A 22434-nucleotide genomic window follows, 5' to 3' on the forward strand; every position below is an offset into this window, starting at 1 on the left:
AGGAGCGGAGACGCGAACCCGGTTCCCCAGATTACGAGACTACCGCTCTTAACCACTACACCACACTGGCTCTGGCAAAAGAGGCCTTTTGCATTTGGTCTGTAGGACAAAGGGCACATGAAAGCGGCTTGCCCTTTCACACTTGCAAGGATGCTAAGAAGAGGCCTGCTAGGTCAAGACCAAGGGCCTACCTAGTCCAGACACATCCCATTCTCACAGTGGCCAACCCGATGCCAGCAGGAAGCTCACAAGCCGGGCCTGAACTCTCCCCAGAAATTTTTATATGGAGGCATACGACTCAGCACTCCTGATAGTGCTGCATGATTGATTGATTGATTGATTGACTGATTGATTGATTGATTGATTGATTGACTGGAGGGGAGGGCACTCTTGTGCCCGGGTCCTGCTTGACAGCTTCCCTGCATGTTGGTGTATTGCCAAAATAAACTTGAAATGAGCCTTTAAGCATGGCATTGAGGCAGATCCTTGAGACATGCCTGAAACATCTGCTTGGCAATGAGAATTCTCCCCAGCCACAGGTGTGTCTTTATCAGGGGAGAGATGCGCTGGAGGGTGAGGCACTCAGTGTTGGTCAATGTGGCTGCCAGAATGTGTGAAAGCCTGCCACTCTGGCCAGATGGCTGAAGGGAGCAGAGATCTGTACAGTGATACCTCGGGTTACAGACGCTTCAGGTTACAGACGCTTCAGGTTACAGACTCCGCTAACCCAGAAATAGTACCTCTGGTTAAGAACTTTGCTTCAGGATGAGAACAGAAAATCGCGCGGTGGCAGCGGGAGGCCCCATTAGCTAAAGTGGTACCTCAGGTTAAGAACAGTTTCAGGTTAAGAACGGCCTCCGGAACAAATTAAGTTCTTAACCCGAGGTACCACTGTAATTTGACTGCAGAGCACAATTATTTTTTCTTCTCGGAAAGAGAGCTCAAGCTTTCTTTACTCTTTGAGCTGATTAGTATATTAGTATAAAACCCTACACTCTCTTGCAAGAAGCTCCCAAAAAAACTTTGGCGGAAACAAAAAAAAAGGGGGGGAACGCCATTTCACACATTCAAAAAGAACCAGTGGCCTTGTTTCTCTGTCGCTTCTATAAATGCGGGGTCTTTAGACTCTCTCTTTGCTGAAATGTTTTGCAACCACCAGTAATGTTGTTTGGTGTTGGCTCAAAAAAACAAGCACCTCTGTGTATTGCAATATAACCTTCTGTCCGTTCTGCCAACCTCGCCGCCCTTCGAGGAATATTAGAACAGGAATGTCCCAACTGACTATTTCACAGCTGAGGTAGTCAAAAGTCACACTCCTCTGAAAGTCCTTAATTCCCATTTAAGTCATTTTAATGAGTAATTCTTTGCATAGCAGTTACAGCATCTCAGAGGATTTAGAGTCTCTTGTCTCATTCATTTGTAAGGCCTTGTGGAATAGGCTGCTATTATAAGGCAAGATTTCGACAGGAATTGGGAGTTCCGACTTTAATCCTAAGGGTTTGGTTCCTCTGAAATACCTCCAATCTCTCCTCTATGCTTCCCCGCCCCCTTTTTCAGGGCTGTTCCAGGTGTCAGTTCCCCCCCCCAACTCTGGTGACGAAACGCAGAGTAGTTGCTGCAGCACAGATCATATTGTCACGACAATCTGATACAAAGATGGGGAGAATGCTATGATCCTGGGTCACAGAGGCTTCCAGGCTTCCCCAAACTTCCAAGTTCATTCATTTATAAGCTGAGTGAGTTTTATAAAATCGTCATCAACACCAACCCATCAGCAACGCATGAAGGGGCGAATCTGTACGTTCTGTATCACGGGGGGAACCTAGGGGTGTGGAGGCTCTCAAAGCCTACGTAAGTGGACAGAGGAGTATATGCAGTGCTTTTTTTCTGGGGGTACGCATACCCCTAAACATTTTGTGAATCTTTGTACTTTGTCCATTTACTGTATTTATTTTTCCCAATTTGAACCATAAAATGGTGGTTTTCTTGAGTCAAAATGAGAGTACCCCTAAACATTTATTTATTTTTTAAGAAAAAAAACACTGGGTATATGTGTCACTAATGTGACACACTAAGGTAAAGGTAAAGGTACCCCTGCCCGTACGGGCCAGTCATGTCCGACTCTAGGGTTGTGCGCCCATCTCACTTAAGAGGCCGGGGACCAGCGCTGTCCGAAGACACTTCCGGGTCACGTGGCCAGTGTGACAAAGCTGCTCTGGCGAGCCAGCACCAGCGCAGCACACGGAAACGCCATTTACCTTCCCGCTATAAAGCGGTACCTATTTATCTACTTGCACTTAGGGGTGCTTTCGAACTGCTAGGTGGGCAGGAGCTGGGACCGAAAGACGGGAGCTCACCCCGCCGCGGGGATTCGAACCGCCGACCATACGATCGGCAAGTCCTAGGCACTGAGGTTTTACCCACAGCGCCACCCGCGTCCCGAGCAGTACACCCCAAAAGAGCTCAGGTGATAGATTTGCCTATACCTTTTTCTCCTGCTTGCAAATCTGACTCTGTTGTATCCAGAGTCCCTCAAAGCTGTGTCTGAGGACCAAAGGAGCCGAGAGTTAATTTTGCAAATGCCGTTAATCATGCACATTTTTTCCAACGCAAATAACAACTAAGTTGGTGCCGCTGCTGAAAAGGCACCTGGAATAAGGTTTAAAGCACAGAATGAAGCATGCAGGGTGGTCCGGTTTTGGCTTATGATGATGACGACATTTGCAATCCTCAGTAAGCTGTTGAGCAACAAGAACCGAACCAGCATGGTCATCACTGCTGCGCGTGACAGGCAACTCTCCCACAACCAAGTGCTGTTATCAGCCAGGGATGTGCATGTCACAGGCTCAGACAGGACATTCAGTTTCTTAGCCATCGTGCACATTGATGGCGAAAGTGTGACTTATGTACATTAACCCGAGCTGGGCAAGTAGCCTTGGTACCTGCAGTAGTGGAGAATGGGATGCCCAGATTTCAGAAGTCAGGTCTCAAGTCAGACCTGACCCCTTTTTGTATATAGAACAGGGGTCAGCAAACTTTTTCAGCAGGGGGCCGGTCTACTGTCCCTCAGACCTTCTCGGGGCCAGACTATTTTTTTGGGGGAATGAACAACTCCTATGCCCCACAAATAACCCAGAGATGCATTTTAAATAAAAGCACACATTCTACTCATGTAAAAACACGCTGATTCCGGGACCATCCACGGGCCGGATTTAGAAGGTGATTGGGCCGGATCCAGCCCCTGGGCCTTAGTTTGCCTACCCATGATATAGAATATCAACCCTTAATTCAATCTGTTTGATTCATATGCATGCTTCCGTTTTAAATACCATATTTAAAAGAAGGGCAAACTTCAGCTTGAAAAGAAAATTAATCCCAGTCCTCAATGAAATAAAAAAAGGAAGCCCCCGGATGTTAAGTACTGGATTCATGCACTGGATCAAACAAACAGAAAAGACTCTTATGGCACCACACATCTTACATTTAGAGCACACCCTGGGCTTCTCCTGGAAAAAGCCTCGGAACTGTAGTTTTGGGAACTGTAGCTCTATGATGGGTAAACTGCAATTCCCAGGAATCTGTGGGGAAAGTAATGAGCTTTAAATGTATGGTGTGTAAGCAGCCATACCAATTTATTCTGGCATTATCTTTCATGGATTACAGTCCACTTCATCAGATGTACACCAAAGCTTGGGACCAAGGTGAATGCGTGTTTTCTGTGCAGGGTTAAATTAGCTTTATGGATGAATAGCAAGGCATCACCTGCTAACCTTTATTCTGCTCCCTTTCTGTGTACTTTGACCTTTCAATGCCTTTTTTTGCATACCAGGCTTGATTAGGTCACCCTATATGAAAGTAAGCAAACACAAATCTTAGCCCTACCCCTGTACAGTTATATCCCCATCCATCCGGTCCCTTTCAACTTTACAATTCTATGATTCTATGATCCCCTTTTCCTATCCTGAGATGATGATGCTTTTAGGTGGCACCTCTTATCTTTGTAATCTTTCCTGTATGAGACAGATGGAATCAAAGCTGTGGTAAGCAAATGTCTTGCTGCAATTAGGGGGGGCGGGGGAGAGAACGATTATGCTTATTTGTAGGAAAGAGTGTGTTTTCCTTTGAAACAATAACATAAAGGTGAAGCATCTCAATCAAATAAAGGTTTCAGAGCCTCAGTTAATCACTGGCCTGAGTGCTGTTTCGCTTGGAACAGGGGAGAAATCTGATTCAATTCGAGAGCCAGTGTGGTGTAGTGGTTAAGAGCGGTAGTCTCGTAATCTGGGGAACCGGGTTCACGTCTCTGCTCCTCCACCTGCAGCTGCTGGGTGACCTTGGGCTAGTCACACTTCTCTGAAGTCTCTCAGCCCCACTCACCTCACAGAGTGTTTGTTGTGGGGGAGGAAGGGAAAGGAGAATGTTAGCCGCTTTGAGACTCCTTCGGGTAGTGATAAAGCGGGATATCAAATCCAAACTCTTCTTCTTTCAGAGCCTCAGTTAATCACTGGCCTGAGTGCTGTTTCGCTTGGAACAGGGGAGAAATCTGATTCAATTCCTATCAATAATAGGTGATTCCTGATGCCTCTGCTGCAAACATTGCTACAGCCCACGGGCTCTGCTCCAGAAGTTCCACTTCAACAAATGGGTAGGGCTGATTTGATTTCCTCACTTTGTTCCCAATATAGATCTTCACTCCCCACACTTGTTCCCGATCTCCATTTTCCCCTTCTTCCCTGGAAGGGAGGCACCATTTGGGGTTCACCTAAGGTGCCCAAATGTCTGGCCCTGACCTCTGAAGCACATTTGCATCAATGCTGTTTCACACACTCCAGTGCTGAAGACTCCCTACAGATCATGGGCCTAAACCTTAATGAACCCAGGCTTAAAATTTAGTGCATGGGCTGGACAGGGAACCTGCTAGGATTTTCACACACTTTGCCTTTGAAGATGAAACAAGAACTTCAGCAGTGAGCACAGAAGCCAACTCCTAGGGGTCTTCAGCCTCCTCAATAAAATATTTGAGGGGGCTGAGCCTCCCGCAAGTTGATGGGCATTGCCATTCAAACGGTGTGCATGCATTGCGTCATGTGATCGAATATGTGGGGGCAAGGCTTATCTGGCACACAGACACACACCCAATTTTATTCAAGTTGGCACCCCTGGCAGGGAGAGGATACCAGCATACAGAGCAGAAAGCTTCCAGCATTCAGCCATCGACTCTCTTTTATCTCTGAGCACAGGCACCTTTAGATATAGACTTATCTGCCCCAAGCATGCTTCTGGCAGGCAGAAGTATCTCTGCACCACAAGAACAGCTAAGTGACATAAACAAGGAGCTCCCGCCGAGATGTTGCTCCAGCGCTTCTTTCTCTGCTGAGATCAGATGGCTTCGCTAGCTGGAACAGTGCAGCACTGCAGTTACATAAGTCAGGAGAAGGGTGTTTCCCCAGGTTGGAAAGCAGATTACTTTGTGTGGCCACGTGCTAATCTAAATACAGATCACATGTGAGTCAGAAACAAAACGAAACAAAACCCAAACACTCAGAAACCCTGTGTCGGATTGCAAGCCTGAATAGTCTATCCAAGCTTAAAAAACATATTTGTACAGAAAGGGGGGGAGAAGAAGAAGTCTATACATATCTATCTATCTATATATATCTATGTATATGTACAGTGGTACCTCGGGTTAAGAACTTAATTCGTTCTGGAGGTCCGTTCTTATCCTGAAACTGTTCTTAACCTGAAGCACCACTTTAGCTAATGGAGCCTCCTGCTGCTGCCGCCGCACCGGAACATGATTTCTGTTCTGATCCTGAGGTAAAGTTCTTCACCCGAGGTACTATTTCTGGGTTAGCGGAGTCTGCAACCTGAAACGTATGTAACTTGAGGTACCACTGTATCTATGTATGTTTGGATGCAAATCTAGAATTTATTAATATCATTTATTCATTTACACTCCACCCTTTTCCCTGAAGGGACTCAATACAGCATGCACGAGAGAGAACCGCTAAAAACAGGGGGGAAATCATTAAAAAATCATTAAATATTGTTATAAGTAAAACTATGCACATATATAAAATCTACTAAAACGAATCAAATAATTACAATACAAACAGTGTGGCACCACCAGCCCTTTCATTAAAATCAATCAGTTCTCAAAAGCCTGTTGGAACAACTAAATCTTCACAAGAAGGAAGCTAGTTTAACTTTTCTACGGAGGGAGTTCCAAAGTCTGGGAGCAGCCATTGGGAAGGCCTTCTCCCACACACATCCCCACCAAGTGTCCCTATGTGAGCCCCTAAAGATCTCACAACCCAGGCAGGTATCTATGAAGGGGTACAGTCTTTTATAATAATTTATTATAATGATTATAATCATTAAAATAGGAACACAGTGCATTGCACCACAATGAAGAAAACTGTGACCTGCTTAATCTGCTGTCCTGGTGCCAGCAGTTGATGGGCAACTTCAAGGCCTCTTTTCTCCTTCTTATGCTTGGGTACCTTTAAAGCAGACGTGGGTTGGGCAGCCCTTTGAACAAAGCAAGGGCAGAGAACATGCAGACTTCTGGGTGTAACTTGCATCATCCCCAGCCAACAACATATGGACGGCCACAGGCTTTCGATCGCTGTCTCCTGAAAGTAGGCCACACGGCCACCCTATATCTTCTCTAGGAATCCTTCCTAAACCTAGCACTGGATGACCCACTATAACCAAACATCAACACACAAGCAAATATTCTCCAGTATGAACATAAAGGTAAAGCTAAAGGGACCCCTGACCATTAGGTCCAGTCGTGACCAACTCTGGGGTTGCGGCACTCATCTCGCTTTATTGGCTGAGGGAGCATGTGGCCAGCATGACTAAGCTGCTTCTGGTGAACCACAGCAGTGCACAGAAACGCTGTTTACCTTCCCACCGGAGCGGTACCTATTTATCTACTTGCACTTTGACATACTTTTGAACTGCTAGGTTGGCAGGAGCAGGGACCGAGCAATGGGAGCTCACCCCGTCGTGGGGATTCAAACCGCCAACCTTCTGACTGGCAAGTCCTAGGCTCTGTGGTTTAACCCACAGCGCCACCCATGTCCCTGAGTATGAACATACTGTTGCACAATATGCCAATCTCAGAGCGGTGCAAGAGTCTAAGGGTTCCATCCAGGGCTCGGGTTTCCTTTTGGAATGAGGCACAGCAAATATATGGTTTATTCACACACATATACAACCTGAAACTATGATGGAGGGGTTCACAGCATTAATACCCCCGAGAGGGCTTTGCTTCCCCCCTAGCTTGGGTCAAACGTCGCTCTCTCTGGGTTCCCAGTTTGCTGCTCTCAAACTCTCTGCTCTCAACTCTGCCTTAGTCCTTCTAACTAACCAATAGTTGGGGAATGGGCGCCACCCCTTTGCTGTCTTGCACAGATCCACTTCCTTTGTTCCCCATAATGGCTGCAGCCAATCATAAGCCGCAGAAGCTGTGCCAGACATCCAGCTTCCAAAAATTGTTTGAAAACCGGAACACTCACTTCCAGGTTTCGATCATTTGGGAGCCGATTTGCTCAGGGGCCAAGGCGTTCAGCTTTCAAGGTACAACTGTACAGTATTTGTTTAGAGAACTTATGAGCCACTCTTCAGCATAGGTTCCCAGTTTAAAACAAACAAACAACAGCAATACACTCCATTATATGTTTTGGGAAAGTGCTTGCTCATGCTGTATTTGCACACCTCTTAAGATATTGTCACCAAATTTTGCGTGATTGTTCCTGAGATCAATCTGGTCTAAACCACAAAGCCTAAGGCTTGCCAATCAGAAGGTTGGCGGTTCGAATCCCCGCAACAGGGTGAGCTCCCGTTGTTCAGTCCCAGATCCTGCCCACCTAGCAGTTTGAAAGCACGTCAAAGTACAAGTAGATAAATAGGTACCACTCCAGCGGGAAGGTAAACGGCGTTTCTGTGTGCTGCTCTGGTTTCGCCACTAGTCATGCTGGCCACATGACCCAGAAAAACTGTCCGCGGACAAACGCCGGCTCCTCATCCTATACAGTAAGATGAGCGCCGCAAGCCCAGAGTCATCCGCGACTGGACCTAACGGTCAGGGGTATCTTTACCTAAGATATTGTCACCAAATTTTGAGTGATTGTTCCTGAGATCAAGGAGGAGGTTTCTGTCTATGTTTGGATATAACAGGCTGCCACTTCAAGAGCTGACCTTCACAACAGAGCCTCTAGTTCCTACCTATCCGGCTTAGGTGCCCAAAGCCAATTGTTTACATTTGAGTAGTGCTATATTAGGTGCTCTGTAGATTCCACAACCCTCCAAGCCCTTATTTGCACCACAGCCTCTTCATCCATGGTTTTTCCAAGCTGGCTCTTTCCCAGGTAACCAGGAACTTTGTGATTTAATGAGCCTAAGAGGTGTGTTTGTGTGGGGAAGAGAGAAAATAATGCTTCGTTGGTATTTTTTAAAACATACAGGCCATCTTTTTATTCGACGGTGGCGTCAAAGCAGGTTTACAGAAACCATAAAAACCAAGCCACCATCATTAAATCAATAGAAACACAGCAAAAACAAAACTTAATTCCGTGCATATTTACTTGGCAACAAACCACACTGAACTTGCTTACTTTTGAGGAAGCAGGCAGATGATGCTATAAATCTAAGTTACCCTTTAAATATAAGAATAACTAAATCAATCCTGATTTCAGTTAACTCGAAATATAAATCATTAGGAAGAACTTCCTGACAGTAAGAGCTGTTCAACAGTGGAAGTTGCTGCCAAGGAGTGTGGTGGGGTCTCCTACTTTGGAGGTCTTTAAGCAGAGGCTTGACAACCATATGTCAGGAGTGCTCTGATGGTGTTTCCTGCTTGGCAGGGGGTTGGACTCGATGGCCCTTGTGGTCTCTTCCAACTCTATGATTCTATGAAATCAAAAATAAATCTAATGGAAAAAACAAAAGTCAGAAGATTCAGGACAGAAAAAAGAAAGTACAGTGGACACTCAGGTTGCGAACACGATCCGTGTGGGATGCACGTTTGCAACCGCAGTGGCGTGTCTGCGCGCGTGACCTCCAAAACCCGGAAGTAACCCATTCCGGTACTTTTGGGTTTTGGAGCATCTGTAACCTGAAAAAACAAAACCTGAAGCGTCTGTAACCCGAGGTATGACTGTATCTTTTTGCGAAGCACTTAGTTAAACAATGGCATTTGTTCCCACAGGAGGTAGTGATGGTCACTAACTTGGATGGCTTTAAGAGGATTAGCCAAATTCACAATGGGGAGTGCTATCAATGGCTATAAACCATGATGGCTATGCTCCTCCTCACATCTGGAGGCAGCCAGTGTTAGAAATTCAGATATATACAAGTTAGGCACCAAATGGCTCCTTAAATCAGGGTTACAGTTGCCAAATTGGACTGCCTAGTTGATATTTGGGGACCAGGCAGCTCAAAAGTGGTATTTTTCAATATGACTTTTTGGTTCCTAACTTTTTGGTTTATCTGATTGCGCAGATAAAATACAATGGATAGAATCATAGAATCATAGAGTTGGAAGAGACCACAAGGGCCATCGAGTCCAACCCCCTGCCAAGCAGGAAACACCATCAGAGCACTCCTGACATATGGTTGTCAAGCCTCTGCTTAAAGACCTCCAAAGTAGGAGACTCCACCACACTCCTTGGCAGCAAATTCCACTGTCGAACAGCTCTTACTGTCAGGAAGTTCTTCCTAATGTTTAGGTGGAATCTTCTTTCTTGTAGTTTGGATCCATTGCTCCGTGTCCGCTTCTCCGGAGCAGCAGAAAACAACCTTTCTCCCTCCTCTATGTGACAACCTTTTATATATTTGAACATGGCTATCATATCCCCCCTTAACCTCCTCTTCTCCAGGCTAAACATGCCCAGCTCCCTTAGCCATTCCTCATAAACTTGGATGGCTTTAAGAGGATTAGACAAATTCACAATGGGGAGTGCTATCAATGGCTATAAACCAGGATGGCTATGCTCCTCCTCACATCTGGAGGTAGCCAGTGTTAGAAATTCAGATATATACAAGTTAGGCACCAAATGGCTCCTTAAATCAGGGTTACAGTTGCCAAATTGGACTGCCTAGTTGATATTTGGGGACCAGGCAGCTCAAAAGTCGTCTTTTTGAATATGACTTTTTGGTTCCTAAACTTTTTGGTTTATCTGATTGCGCAGATAAAATACAATGGATAGAATTCTACAGGATGTGTTGCTAGTGTTTGAAAACAATCAAGATCCAGTGCTGCCCAGGCCTGCACCTCCAGATGGGGGAGACCTCAGGCGACATCCTAGCACCTGGGCATCTTCACTTGGTCGCAAGTGGCCGATACCCAGAGGCAAAGTGCGCCTGGTGAATTTTGAACGCTGAAGGCAACAATACTTCTGAAGGCCAGTTGCTGGAAACCACAGGAGAGAAGAGTGCTCTTGTGTCCGAATCCCGATTGCAGGCTTCCCACAGGCCACTGTGAGAACAGGATGCTGGGCTAATGGACCATTGGCTTGATTCAGCAGGCTCTTCTTATACTCTTATGGTGGAATCCTTCACTTGGGAGAGAATGACAGGCTAGTCTGTTTTGCTGCTTGTCTAAAAGCACTGTTGGATTTCCACACGTGAGAGCAAAATACAGTGGTACCTCAGTTGTCGAATGTAATCCGTTCCAGAAAACCCTTCGACTTCCAAAACGTTCGACAACCGAGGCGCAATGGGCGGTCAGCAAATTCAATTGAGAAAACTGAGCAACGCACCTCGGAAGCCATTCGACCTCTGAGGCGCGTTCGAAAACGGAAGCATTCACTTCAGAAGGTCTTCGGTGTTCCAAAACCGAAACATTTGCCTTCCGAGATGCTCGAAAACTTGAGGTACCACTGTATTTGCTTAGCTATGTATATATGTATGTGCCGAGGACATAACTACAGCAAAACAGAATTAAAGCCATCTAAGTCTTGTCTAAAGGTAAAGGGACCCCTGACCATTAGGTCCAGTTGTGGCTGGCTCTAGGGTTGCGGTGCTCATCTCGCTTTATTGGCCGAGGGAGCTGGCGTACAGCTTCCGGGTCATGTGGTCAGCATGACTAAGCCGCTTCTGGCAAACCAGAGCAGCACATGGAAACAGCGTTTACCTTCCCGCCAGAGCAGTACCTATTTATCTACTTGCACTTTGACGTGCTTTCGAACTGCTAGGTTGGCAGGAGCAGGGACTGAGCAATGGGAGCTCACCCCATCGCGGGGATTCGAATTGCCGACCTTCTGATCGGCAAGTCCTAGGCTCTGTGGTTTAACCCACAGCGCCACCCGCGTCCCAAGTCTTGTCTACCAAATACCTTTTTCTGGTTGATTCAGTCTGGTTCCTTCAACTTTGCCTTGGGCTTCAATGCACACTTCTACGGCCCAAAGCACATCCTACACATTTCCCAACTTCTGACTCAGAGCTTCAAACTGCAACCATCAGCACGAGCCATGCCACTGGCAAGCAGTCTCCCCAGGTGACCCTCAGGTAAGCACCTCAGGTAAGGACACGCACTTGGGCCAAAGTTTGCAACACCACCACGCCTCTGAAATGTATGACGTTGGAGAGCGGAGCAGCTGGACCTAACGCACACAGCTATAACCAGCAGCGAGGAAACATTATGCAAGACCACAGGAAGTCAGAGGAGACAGTATTCTGCGCAGGCCTGGCAAGCAGCCTGTGTGAACTCCAGCTAACAAGCAGACCTCGGTTGCTGGCGCCAAACCAACCAGAAAACATTCCTGGTGCTACACATGTTTTTGCCAGTGGGCTGTACTCCAGAACGTTGCGTACCTGACGGAAATCAGATTAAACTCAGGTCTCCCTCCCTCTCTTTGCCAACAGCTCTCTTTTTTTTTTTGCGTGGGTGGGTGGGAGGGGCAGGAGAGAGGGTGGGTGCTCATTTAGTATTTGTTAGAAATGACAACAACAATTGCTCCAGCAACTGCTTTGCTAATTGTTTCTTCTCCAGCCCTCAGCTATCATAAGTGCCAGAGCAAAAACTTTATTTCTTTCTTTGCAGTGAATTCCCACTTTCCCTGTGACTTTGCCTTCCGCTGTCCCAAAACTTCACCCAAAGTGAACCCAGCTAGTGTATTAGCTTCCTTGACACCACCTTGCAAAAATAACACCATATGGGACGGGGTTGAAGACATGTCCCCTTGCGCAAATACATAATCTTTCAGAGGTTTACCGGTCAGCAACAAGCTTTTCTGGGATGACCGCATCCAGAAGGGAGGAAGGGGGAAGGCGGTATCCCACTTCCCAAGTTGGAACACTTCCGCACCCCATTTTCAAGGAGACAGCATAATCACACCACTTCTTTTTATTCTTTCAGGTCAGCGGTTTGGAGACCAAAAGATATTGCTCCTGGACTAGACTTGGCTCTGTTGATCCACACAGGATATTAGTAATGGCAGTGGTTGTAACCTTATTAGTCACGTGTTACCTAAATGGTCTCCAAGCAACTTCCATTTAAAAACATACACCTAAATACATTCTACCAGGGGGTCCCCAAACATTTTCCAAAGAGGGCCAGATTTGATGAAGTGAACATGTGTGAGGGCCGACCAAAGTTTTTTAGGATTGAAGTTGTTGAGCTCCCCCCCCCCCCAATTTTACCCCAATGCTTTACCCCAATTTTACCCCAATGAGCTTTTTTAAAGGATTTTACCCCAGGACATATACTGCCACAGGGGCCGGATTAAATCGAAACGGACCCCTAAACGGACTTTGGACATGCCTGCATTATACCATGGCATAGGGTGGGGAGGGGAATAGTGATGGATAGATTTTGATTTATTTAAAAAAGTACCATTTCCAAATACCTCAAAATATTTACAGGTGGTTGACTAGATAGGCCTTGGTCTTACACAGAAGGGCTTTTCTTATGTTCTTAATTCCGTTTAAGTAGGGTTATTGTTGGTGGGTGGGTAGGTGTGCAAGATACTATTTAGAAGTTTTGGTAAGAAGAAAAAGCCTCTGTTCGGCCCAGAAGCTTTGCCTCTGGGTCCATCTATAATGGGTAGGACTGCCGTTTTACACACCAGAAAGGAAGTTTTTATTGAAATCAGTGCAGCCTACTTCTATGTAAATCTAACCAGCAGTTGGATTTGGGCTGCAAGTCTTGGACCAAATCTCTCCCAGGAGTAAGCCCACTGGCATTCAGCATGATATATTTCTGAGTAGCGGTTTGTAGGATTGTACGATTAATTAGCCACATGCTCACAAAAATGATGCCATTTGTTTCAACAGGGCTTCATCCAGGGCTATTTTTCTAGAAAAAGAAGTGCTGGAACTCACCATGAACACCTCCCTTGTTTTCTTATAATGGCAATGGCGCCCATCTGAGAGGTGCCAGGACTGAGTTTTGGCTTTAAAAAAATCCCTGGTTTCATCAGAGCTAACTTTAACTGTGTCAGAATACAGTGGTACCTCTAGTTGCGGACTTAATCCGTTTCAGGGTGCCATCTGCACCCCAAAAATTCCTCTACTAGAGCGCCTCTTTGGCGCATGTGCGCGACGCGATTGAGTGCTTCTACACGTGCACAAAGCGCTCAGATCACTTCTGCGTATGCGGCAAATCCAGAAGTAAACACTTCCAGGTTTGCCGCATTCGTAAGCTGAAAGTCCGTAACAAGAGCGGAACGCAACACGAGGTATGACTGTACTTTTAAAAAAAGAACAACAGAGACCGGGCTAGAGCTGAGACACAAGAAAGAGAGCGGTTTCCTCTGAGGCAAGCATGGGACGTCTAGTGCCAACATTTTAACTCTGCATGTGTGGATATAGCATGGTCAGTCTGCCTTGAGGTTCTTGCAAACGGTAGTTAGATTTTGTTGGCTGTTATAAATCTCCCTCTTCTCCCACTTAATATGAACCGCTGCTTAATACGCATACAGTGTTGGTGTTAACTGTAGTGACATTATTAATTGGTCTACTTTATGCTTTTTGTGTTTTATGCTTATTTAAACTTTTGATGTGCTTTAAAATTAAATGTTAAGGGATAGTTCAACAATGCTATACAGTATTGCAATGCATTGCCGCTACTATGCTTTATGGCTCTTTTTTAACATTAACATGTGTTGTTACATTACTTTATTTTCTGAGAGTCACTCTGAGACCAATGTGTTTATGGAAAATGTGGTGACAACGGTTATAACTGGGCAATCAGTTCATGGCTGAACTGAGAATTAAACTTGCTTCTCTCCAGTGACCATGCTGACTCCCATTTCTTAAGAAAGAGACAATTACTGGTGTGGTGTTTAGAATTATAATCTTCCTCACATTCACAGTGCACTTCCAATTACTTTTTTTTAAAATCCAGTATGTGTAACTGATGGAATGGAAGACGAGGTTGTTCATAGCATGCTGTTGTCATAATAGTACTGGACTCACCAAATCTGCATTGAGCAGATTTAAAATACTAACTAATGTTGGGCCATGGAAGCATATTCTGACATGCTACTTTCTCCATGGAGTGCATGTTTACAACCATTTTTTGGGGGGGGAGGGGAAATTAAGCTAACAATGTAGACACAAAGAAAAGAAAAGGTGCAACAGATATGACTCCTGTTGTTTTCTGCTGCTCCAGAGAAGCGGACACGGAGCAATGGATCCAAACTACAAGAAAGAAGATTCCACCTAAACATTAGGAAGAACTTCCTGACAGTAAGAGCTGTTCGACAGTGGAATTTGCTGCCAAGGAGTGTGGTGGAGTCTCCTACTTTGGAGGTCTTTAAGCAGAGGCTTGACAACCATATGTCAGGAGTGCTCTGATGGTGTTTCCTGCTTGGTAGGGGGTTGGACTCGATGGCCCTTGTGGTCTCTTCCAACTCTATGATTCTATTCTATGATTCTTAATGCTGATCCTTAATGCTGATCTAATCAGCACTGCAGTCAACGTATCAAGAAAACCTCAAACATCTCCAAATTCAAAATGCCGTATCCAAAAACTCTGTTGCCATAATTTTACTCTGAAACATCCCATTACCAGTAATTTCCTTGTTATTGACAACTTGGCAAAAGATGCTGTAGGAAACCATCTTAGAATGACCAGTAGCATTATAAATCAGTTACTGACAGTAAATTGGTATTTCCATCAATAAAAGGTTATTATCACAAGCAACATGGAGGGTCACTTGAAAGGCTGGTATATAGTAGAGAGGTTTTTTTTTGTTATTAGAACAAGATGTTTCAGTTCCTCTTAAAATATATTTTATGGCATGGTAATAAAAAGGGAGGTGTGTGTTATTAGACAAGAAGTATTATTATTATTCCAGAATTTTCTATTCTATTCTATTTGAATTAAGTTCAGAAGTCAATGACCTGCTTTGAGGCATATGAACACATAATGTTTAAAGTCTAAAGGCACATGAGGTGTCAACCTTCCTGAACTTTTGGGTTTGGTCAGTGCTGAGGTCAGAAACATTCTGAAAAACCCATATACCCATGGAAATCAATTGGGATATATAACTCTTCACTACCACCCTAAATTATACTGCTGAATTAAGCATAGTTTGGGATAACCAGAAATTTATTTTTGTGTGATCTCCATTCATCAAAATCTAAATTTATGCCTTCTGTACGAGCATCCAGCTGGTGGGTCTTAGAATTCTAGTAAAGAAAACTAAGATGGTTCTCTCAAGCCTAATGTTTATCTGTTTCTCCAATATAGAGCTAGGGTAGTTCAGAAAGGCTGGGGAGGGTGGTACGTCCATTGTCTGTGCCCAACTGCCTGAACATGTGTACATGTGCTCATGCACAGACCTAGGTTTTAAAGAAGACTTTTCAAACGCCATGTAGATCTTCTCACTTTTCATTATGCTTCCCAGTGGCATGCAACATGGACTTGGGTTATCAACAAGGAACTTACAGCGTGGAATTCCATACATGGTATCCGATGAGCAGCAATTGTGTTTGCAAAAAATTCTAGCAAAGCCCTGCCTTGCAAACAGAAGGTGCTGCAATGTGGGTCTAGCTCTGGTTTCAAATTCCTACTCAACCGTGAAGTTCACTGAGCAACTTTTGGCCAGTAGCTCACTCTTTCTCTCTTCCCCCTCTACCCTGCATCGCAAGATAGCTTTAAGTATAAAAGTGGGGAGAGAAGCCATTCTAACTGCTCTGAGCAACTTGGCAAAAATATATATTTTAAAATGCAGTAATTGATTTAAAACAAACAAACAAAACTCAAGATGAATATGAACGGGGCAGGGTGCTGCAAGCATAAAATTATAGCCTGCCTCCTAGGTGTTACTTAAAAAAAATAAAAGTATCTTCATGAAATCCTTGTATAAATGTTAGGATTTTCTTTGATCTAAGCTGAAGCAAAGAAGAACAAAGACATTCCAGGTTTGGTATTAGTCCAGCAAGATGGCCCATCCTCCCACCCAAAAATCCCAGTGATTTGCATCAACATAACGAACTTTGAAGAATACAGGGTAATACTGTATTGGCTCGAATATAAGCCGCACTTTTTCCCCCCATATTCCGTCCATGCAGAATACAAGTGTGGCTTATATTCGTGGCCTTACGCAGCGTGGCGCCCGCCCACCACTCCTGAGCCTCCCCCAAGCTGGCAGGGGAAGGGAGGGAGGCCGCCAGCAAAGTGGCGTGGCTCCCCTCCTGCCCCGAGAGCAGCCCGGAGTGCAGGGCAAACGCATGCAGGCCGCCCACTGCTCCCACCACTCCTGAGCCAGCTAAGGAAGGGGGAAGGCCACCAGCAAAGCGGCGCAGCTCCCCCCCCCAGGAAATAGCCCTTTTTTGTTTTGTTTTTCTTTCTCCACCCCTCCAATTTTAAAGGTGCGGCTTATTTGCGGTGCGGCTTATATTCAGGCCAATACGGTACTTAAGGTATGCCTAAAAATCTGTTTGGTTATAATCACGACATCAGCTGTAAAATATCTATTGGGGAAAGTTTTCATGACTTTTCCACTATTTGTCTCTCTGTCATTGCCCTCCCTCCAGCCAAATCTCTGGTTAAGTGAAAGTCAATCCAAGATGGAACCGCACATGTTAGAAGAGTCTTATGGTTCCATTTAAAGCCAGATAATCAACTCATATTTATTTAATCCAGTTTTGATAAGTCTTCAGTAGGTGTGTCAATCCACTCAGCAACCAATGCAACTATGTCATAGCACTATGTAGGATTCCTCCCACGGATTTCTGCCTGACTTACATACATTTCAATAGCAAAATTTGATTTTTTTAAAAATCACTAACCATTTATTTTTCTTTGCAGAATAGCCCTCCAGATATTGTTGGACCCCAGATCTCATAAACCCCATCCAGCATAGCCAATGGTCAGGGATGATGGGTGCTGTAATCCAAAAACATCTGGGAGGGTCACGGGTTCCCCATCCTTTATACAGATGGATAGGACACAAATATATTTCAGTGCACATGAGCAACGGGTGTTCTTTCTCTTTGGACCGGTTGCTTGGGTAAGCCACCTTGGGAAAAATAATTGGATCAGTGCTTGTTTTGGAAACAATGCCATTCCACTCCCACTCCCCAATAAAAGGGCACAAGTGCCAAGATCCATTCAGAATGTCAATGTGATTAAATCAGCAAGAGTTGCCACTCACAGAAGCAACTTCTGCTGTTAAGTACAACTCTTATCAACTGAATCAAGATATCGTTTTACCTACATTGTCCGCCGCATTTGGCAGATCCAGCACGACAACAAGAAACTATGTCCATTATCTACCACAACTATATATCTGTCAACCGCAAGATGCATTAATTGCACATTAATCCCTCGAAGCTTACCTAGCCAATTGTTTCCAATGGTATTCAATCTCTATATAGATGCTATAGCATAAAGGTCACATTGAGATCTGACGTAAAACCCATTGAAAATTGCAGGTGCAGCTTACCTATGGAGACACAATGGGGTGGGGTGGCGGGAAAAATTAACACAGAGGATTGCCAGATAATGTACGCCTCACACTTTTACCACACCTTCCCACTAATTATAAGCCATTGCTATTACTATTCATTGGTAGTAATCGGCCCAAAACGGGGATTTGGGTTATATAACTTTATCCAGGACGAGAGAAGTCTATCCAAAGAAGGCCGTCAAATCTAAACCAAGGCAAAGTTGTAGGACTGGAAACTAAAACCCAAGACAGTGGTACCTCGGGTTAAGAACTTAATTCGTTCCGGAGGTCCGTTCTTAACCTGAAACTGTTCTTAACCTGAAGCACCACTTTAGCTAATAGGGCCTCCTGCTGCTGCCACGCCGCTGGAGCACGATTTCTGTTCTCATCCTGAAGCAAAGTTCTTAACCTGAAGCACTATTTCTGGGTTAGCGGAGTCTGTAACCTGAAGCGTATGTAACCTAAGTGTATGTGACCCGAGGTACCACAGTACAGTTTTCATTTCTCCTTCATTAAAGAAGATGGAGGCTTTCAATAAAGATTCGTCCATTTTAGAGGGACTATTTTATACCAAAGATGAAGCGATGGGTTTGCTATTACCTCACAGAATGGCCTGTTTGGTTTGTTGGGGGCCTGTAAACCACAGCTTCCCAGTATTGGTGTCATGGGAAACAAGTATTTAAGAAACCCAGATTATCTTCACCAAAACGATGTGTGTGAGGGAAAGAGAGACAGAGAAGGGTGAGGAAGGAGCATGTGGGGGCACGGGGCTCATTTGCAGCCTAAAACTGGTTTTAAAAATGGAAAGCCTGAACCAGGCAATGTACCACCGAGGTTTTACAAGCACAAGGAATGAGAGGGTGAAGAGTCACTTGACGAGTCAAAGCTTTTCTTGATCTCCCAGAGAAAATGGCTGGCGCAGATTCATCTCTCACAAAAGTGACAACCAGAGCATTCACTGAAGGAGGATGTAGCCATGTGGGCTGAACACTACTCTTCTGTTACGTGAAGGCATTACTGTCAACAAATAAATAAATTTACACACACACATAGGAACAGCTTCGTCAGCACAGCAGGATTTTGTGCTGCCATTTTGGTTATTTAGAGAAGGCTCTGAGAAGGGTCTCTTTGTGGTTAGCAACTGCATGGGAAATGAAAGTTTACAACACACCAGTATTAAATTTCCACCGAGTCTTCTGCTTATTTCTCTCCCCCCCCCCCTTTTCAGGTTTGTACATGCCCACATAAAGAGGAAAGCTGCTGTTGTGCTTATTTCTAGCACACTTAATGCTTCCCATTATGCAACAGCTCAGGGCAACACTGAGGCACAATAGAAAGGATTATTTGAATTCAAACATCACTGTTTATTAGTGACAGCAAAAACACTCTTGCAAACACTTTAGATAGCTAATAATAACAAATGAAGATAAAAGCTCCTGTAGCATAACAATTAAAATGCTGAAATATGAACTGGAACCTATTAATACTGCCAAACCAAGAAAGCCCATCCTAACATTCTTTCTTTCTTTCTTTCTTTCTTTCTTTCTTTCTTTCACTAATTAAAACACACAAACTTGCATAAAGTATTTAGCGCTACATTTGTAAGCAGCCACTTGCTTACTCACCCATGGTAAGTAAGTGTCACTTCCAATTTGCAAGGTAAGGCATGTTTTTTTGTCACTAAATGCAGAGTTAGTTGGCTCACTTGTTTGTTAGTTTCTTTGAGGTGTTTCCCTGGTCACCTTTTGCATACAAACACGTGAAGGGGCGTTACAGTAAAATAATTAATAAATTAAATGTGATAGGCATGTAGCAAAGCTTATTTTGGAAAATGGTTGTCCAGACAATATACTTTTTATTAGAATCAATGAACCTATGGATTCCCGCCGGAGCGGTACCTATTTATCTACTTGCCGGAGTGGTACCTATTTATCTACTTGCACTTTGACGTGCTTTCGAACGGCTAGGTGGGCAGGAGCAGGGACAAAGCAACGGGAGCTCACCCCGTCGCGGGGATTCAAACCGCTGACCTTCTGATCAGCAAGTCCTAGGCTCTGTGGTTTAACCCACAGCGCCACCCGCGTCCCGTCTAACAAGGTATGTATAGACATGCAAATTGGTTCTGTTCTGTTCTTTTTATATACTGAATGCTTTTGTTTTGGGACAGAAACTGGATCAGAGCCTGCATATGGCACTCTGCATTTTCTCCAAGGCAGCACTGCTTCCATTCCGCTGTTTACGTTCTAAGTCTTGCTGCCCACTGCAGGGCAAAATCACGTAATTTACAGTATTCTGTCAATCCGGTTGCTTTTACATTATTCCGCACCATTCATTTTAACGATAAGGAAGCACAAAGCAAATTGGAGGCGGAGGCGGTGGGAGAAACCTCATCTATTGCATATAATTTGTGGACCATGAATCCCAAATGTTGTGTATTGAGTCAAAGGATTTTATATCTGTATTAGTATTGTCTGTATTTGCATTAGGGTAAAGTAACTGCCTTTTGGTTCCAGAGGGTACAGCTACTATTGGTTCATTTAAGCTGCTGTATTTGGATCCTCTGTCTTATTGGTTTCCTCCAAAAGGCAGGACTGTGATTGCCTGATATTGTTCCTTCCAAAATGTATCCTTTCTTGCTAGTCCCCTGTCCCTATAAATGTAGCTTTCCTCTCCCCAGACCTTAGTCTTGTTGCTTTAATAAAGAAGTGTTACTAGAGAACTGTCTCCAGCATGTTATATCAAGAGAGCTGAAATCACAAACCCCACGTCACAACACCAAACACATTCACAGGATGGCTTCCATTCCAGGCAAACGATGAATAAGCGAACAATGGCAACTTCCACTGGGATTGTGCAGCTTCCAATATCTTCACCTCGGAGCATACATACCCTCCAACAGTCCTCGGATGAAAACGAGGCTGGGGCAGGGATGCCAACGCCACAGCTGAACGCAGCAAGTCAGAACCAAGTGATTGTAATGGCAGCTCTTCAGTGCCCATGACCCCTCAGTGCCCCTCGCGACTGGCTCTGCCCCCCCCTTCATTTCCCTACCCACCACTTTTTTTATGAGAGACTGAGGAGCGGGGAAATGATGACAAACTTCCTAACAGGCATTCAAGTGACCCAGATCTTGTTTTCATAAAAACAGGAAGTGGCGCCATATTGCGTGGGGGGGGGGGAGGAAGGCATAGATCTAAGAAATGTGGTAGAGGGACGCACGGATCTAAACTTCCAGTAACACTTTGTAACACTGTACTGAAGGGAAAACATCCTTGGGAATTCAGGACACGGCATGAAAAAGTGAGAAGCCATGATGGCTTAAGGGCTTTCCTGGCATTTTGGAGACTGTTGGAGGGTATGAGAATATAGGGAGTGCCTTGTTAGATGAAACCTGTAATGGAAGTAACCATATATTCTATCCCATGCTTTCATTTTCCCATTTCCCTTTTTGTGCTTTAGGCTCTAAACACTAGAGTAGGGACCTGTAATGTGTTCTTTGTAAAGCACCATGTACCTTGATAATGGGACGCAGGTGGCACTGTGAGTTAAACCACAGAGCCTAGGACCTGCCAATCAGAAGATCGGCGGTTCGAATCCCCGCGATGGGGTGAGCTCCCGTTGCTTGGTCCCTGCTCCTGCCAAAATAGCAGTTCGAAAGCACGTCAAAGTGCAAGTAGATAAATAGGTACTGCTCCGGTGGGAAGGTAAACGGCATTTCCGTGTGCTGCTCTGGTTTGCCAGAAGCGGCTTAGTCATGCTGGCCACATGACCCGGAAGCTGTACGCCGGCTACCTCGGCCAATAAAGCGAGATGAGCGCCACAACCCCAGAGTCGGCCACGACTGGACCTAATGGTCAGGGGTCCCTTTACCTTTACCTTACCTTGATAATGCTATTTTATATATATATGTATATATATTTGTGGGTGGGTGTGTAATATAATGGAAAAAGAGACATTGCACCATCTTTTGTAATTCATGAAAATCTTTAATAAAAATTATTTTTAAAAAAAACAAACCAAATCTAATCCACCGCCATTTTGTTTCCACCAGCAGCCAGATATTTATTTTTCAAAAAACTACATCCCCTGCAATAAACAAAATGAATAGGTAGCATAGTTCCCATAAGCATATACTTGTTCATGCAACCAGCCTTGTCCATAAGTATTTAAAACATACTGGCCCATGGGACGGGACGACAATGACTGACAAGCAAATTTCCTGCACATGCCTGTGTCACCAGGTGGCTGGCATGGCTCAGAAAACCAACTGAACTGAAGAGAGAGAGACTATATGCGCACAAGTTGAGTGAGCAAGCCATTGAACCACAATGCTGAATGAAGGCATGTACTTACCTGGTACTTTCGCGCTCCCAGCCTCCGGCATACTGTGATCTATATTAAGCACTAAGTGTGTTTCAAAACAGTGGAGGAGGTTGGACTAGGAAATATTACAGGTCTTCCTAGTCTCCCAAGCTTACAAGTGCATTTAGAAGACAGTAAAGCCTTAATTGCAGCGGTAGGAGAT

At 44.7% G+C, this 22434-nt stretch overlaps 1 protein-coding gene across 3 annotated transcripts in view; it reads right to left on the reverse strand.

Annotated features, from left to right (window-relative positions):
* EPAS1 (endothelial PAS domain protein 1) overlaps positions 1-22434 on the reverse strand; it is a 132184-nt gene that overhangs the window by 90481 nt on the left and 19269 nt on the right. Inside the window, exon 1 of one of the 3 annotated variants that reach the window (XM_082217454.1) lies at positions 20799-20923. The exons of the other annotated variants lie outside the window; for them this stretch is intronic. Coding sequence (XP_082073580.1) covers positions 20799-20908 — 110 coding nt within the window. The 5' untranslated portion in view covers positions 20909-20923. Of the gene's footprint in view, positions 1-20798; positions 20924-22434 lie in introns of those variants that run through there. 3 annotated transcript variants of the gene reach the window in all.

Source organism: Podarcis vaucheri (genome assembly GCF_965113315.1).
Source record: "Podarcis vaucheri genome assembly, chromosome: 3".
Lineage (NCBI taxonomy): Eukaryota > Metazoa > Chordata > Lepidosauria > Squamata > Lacertidae > Podarcis > Podarcis vaucheri.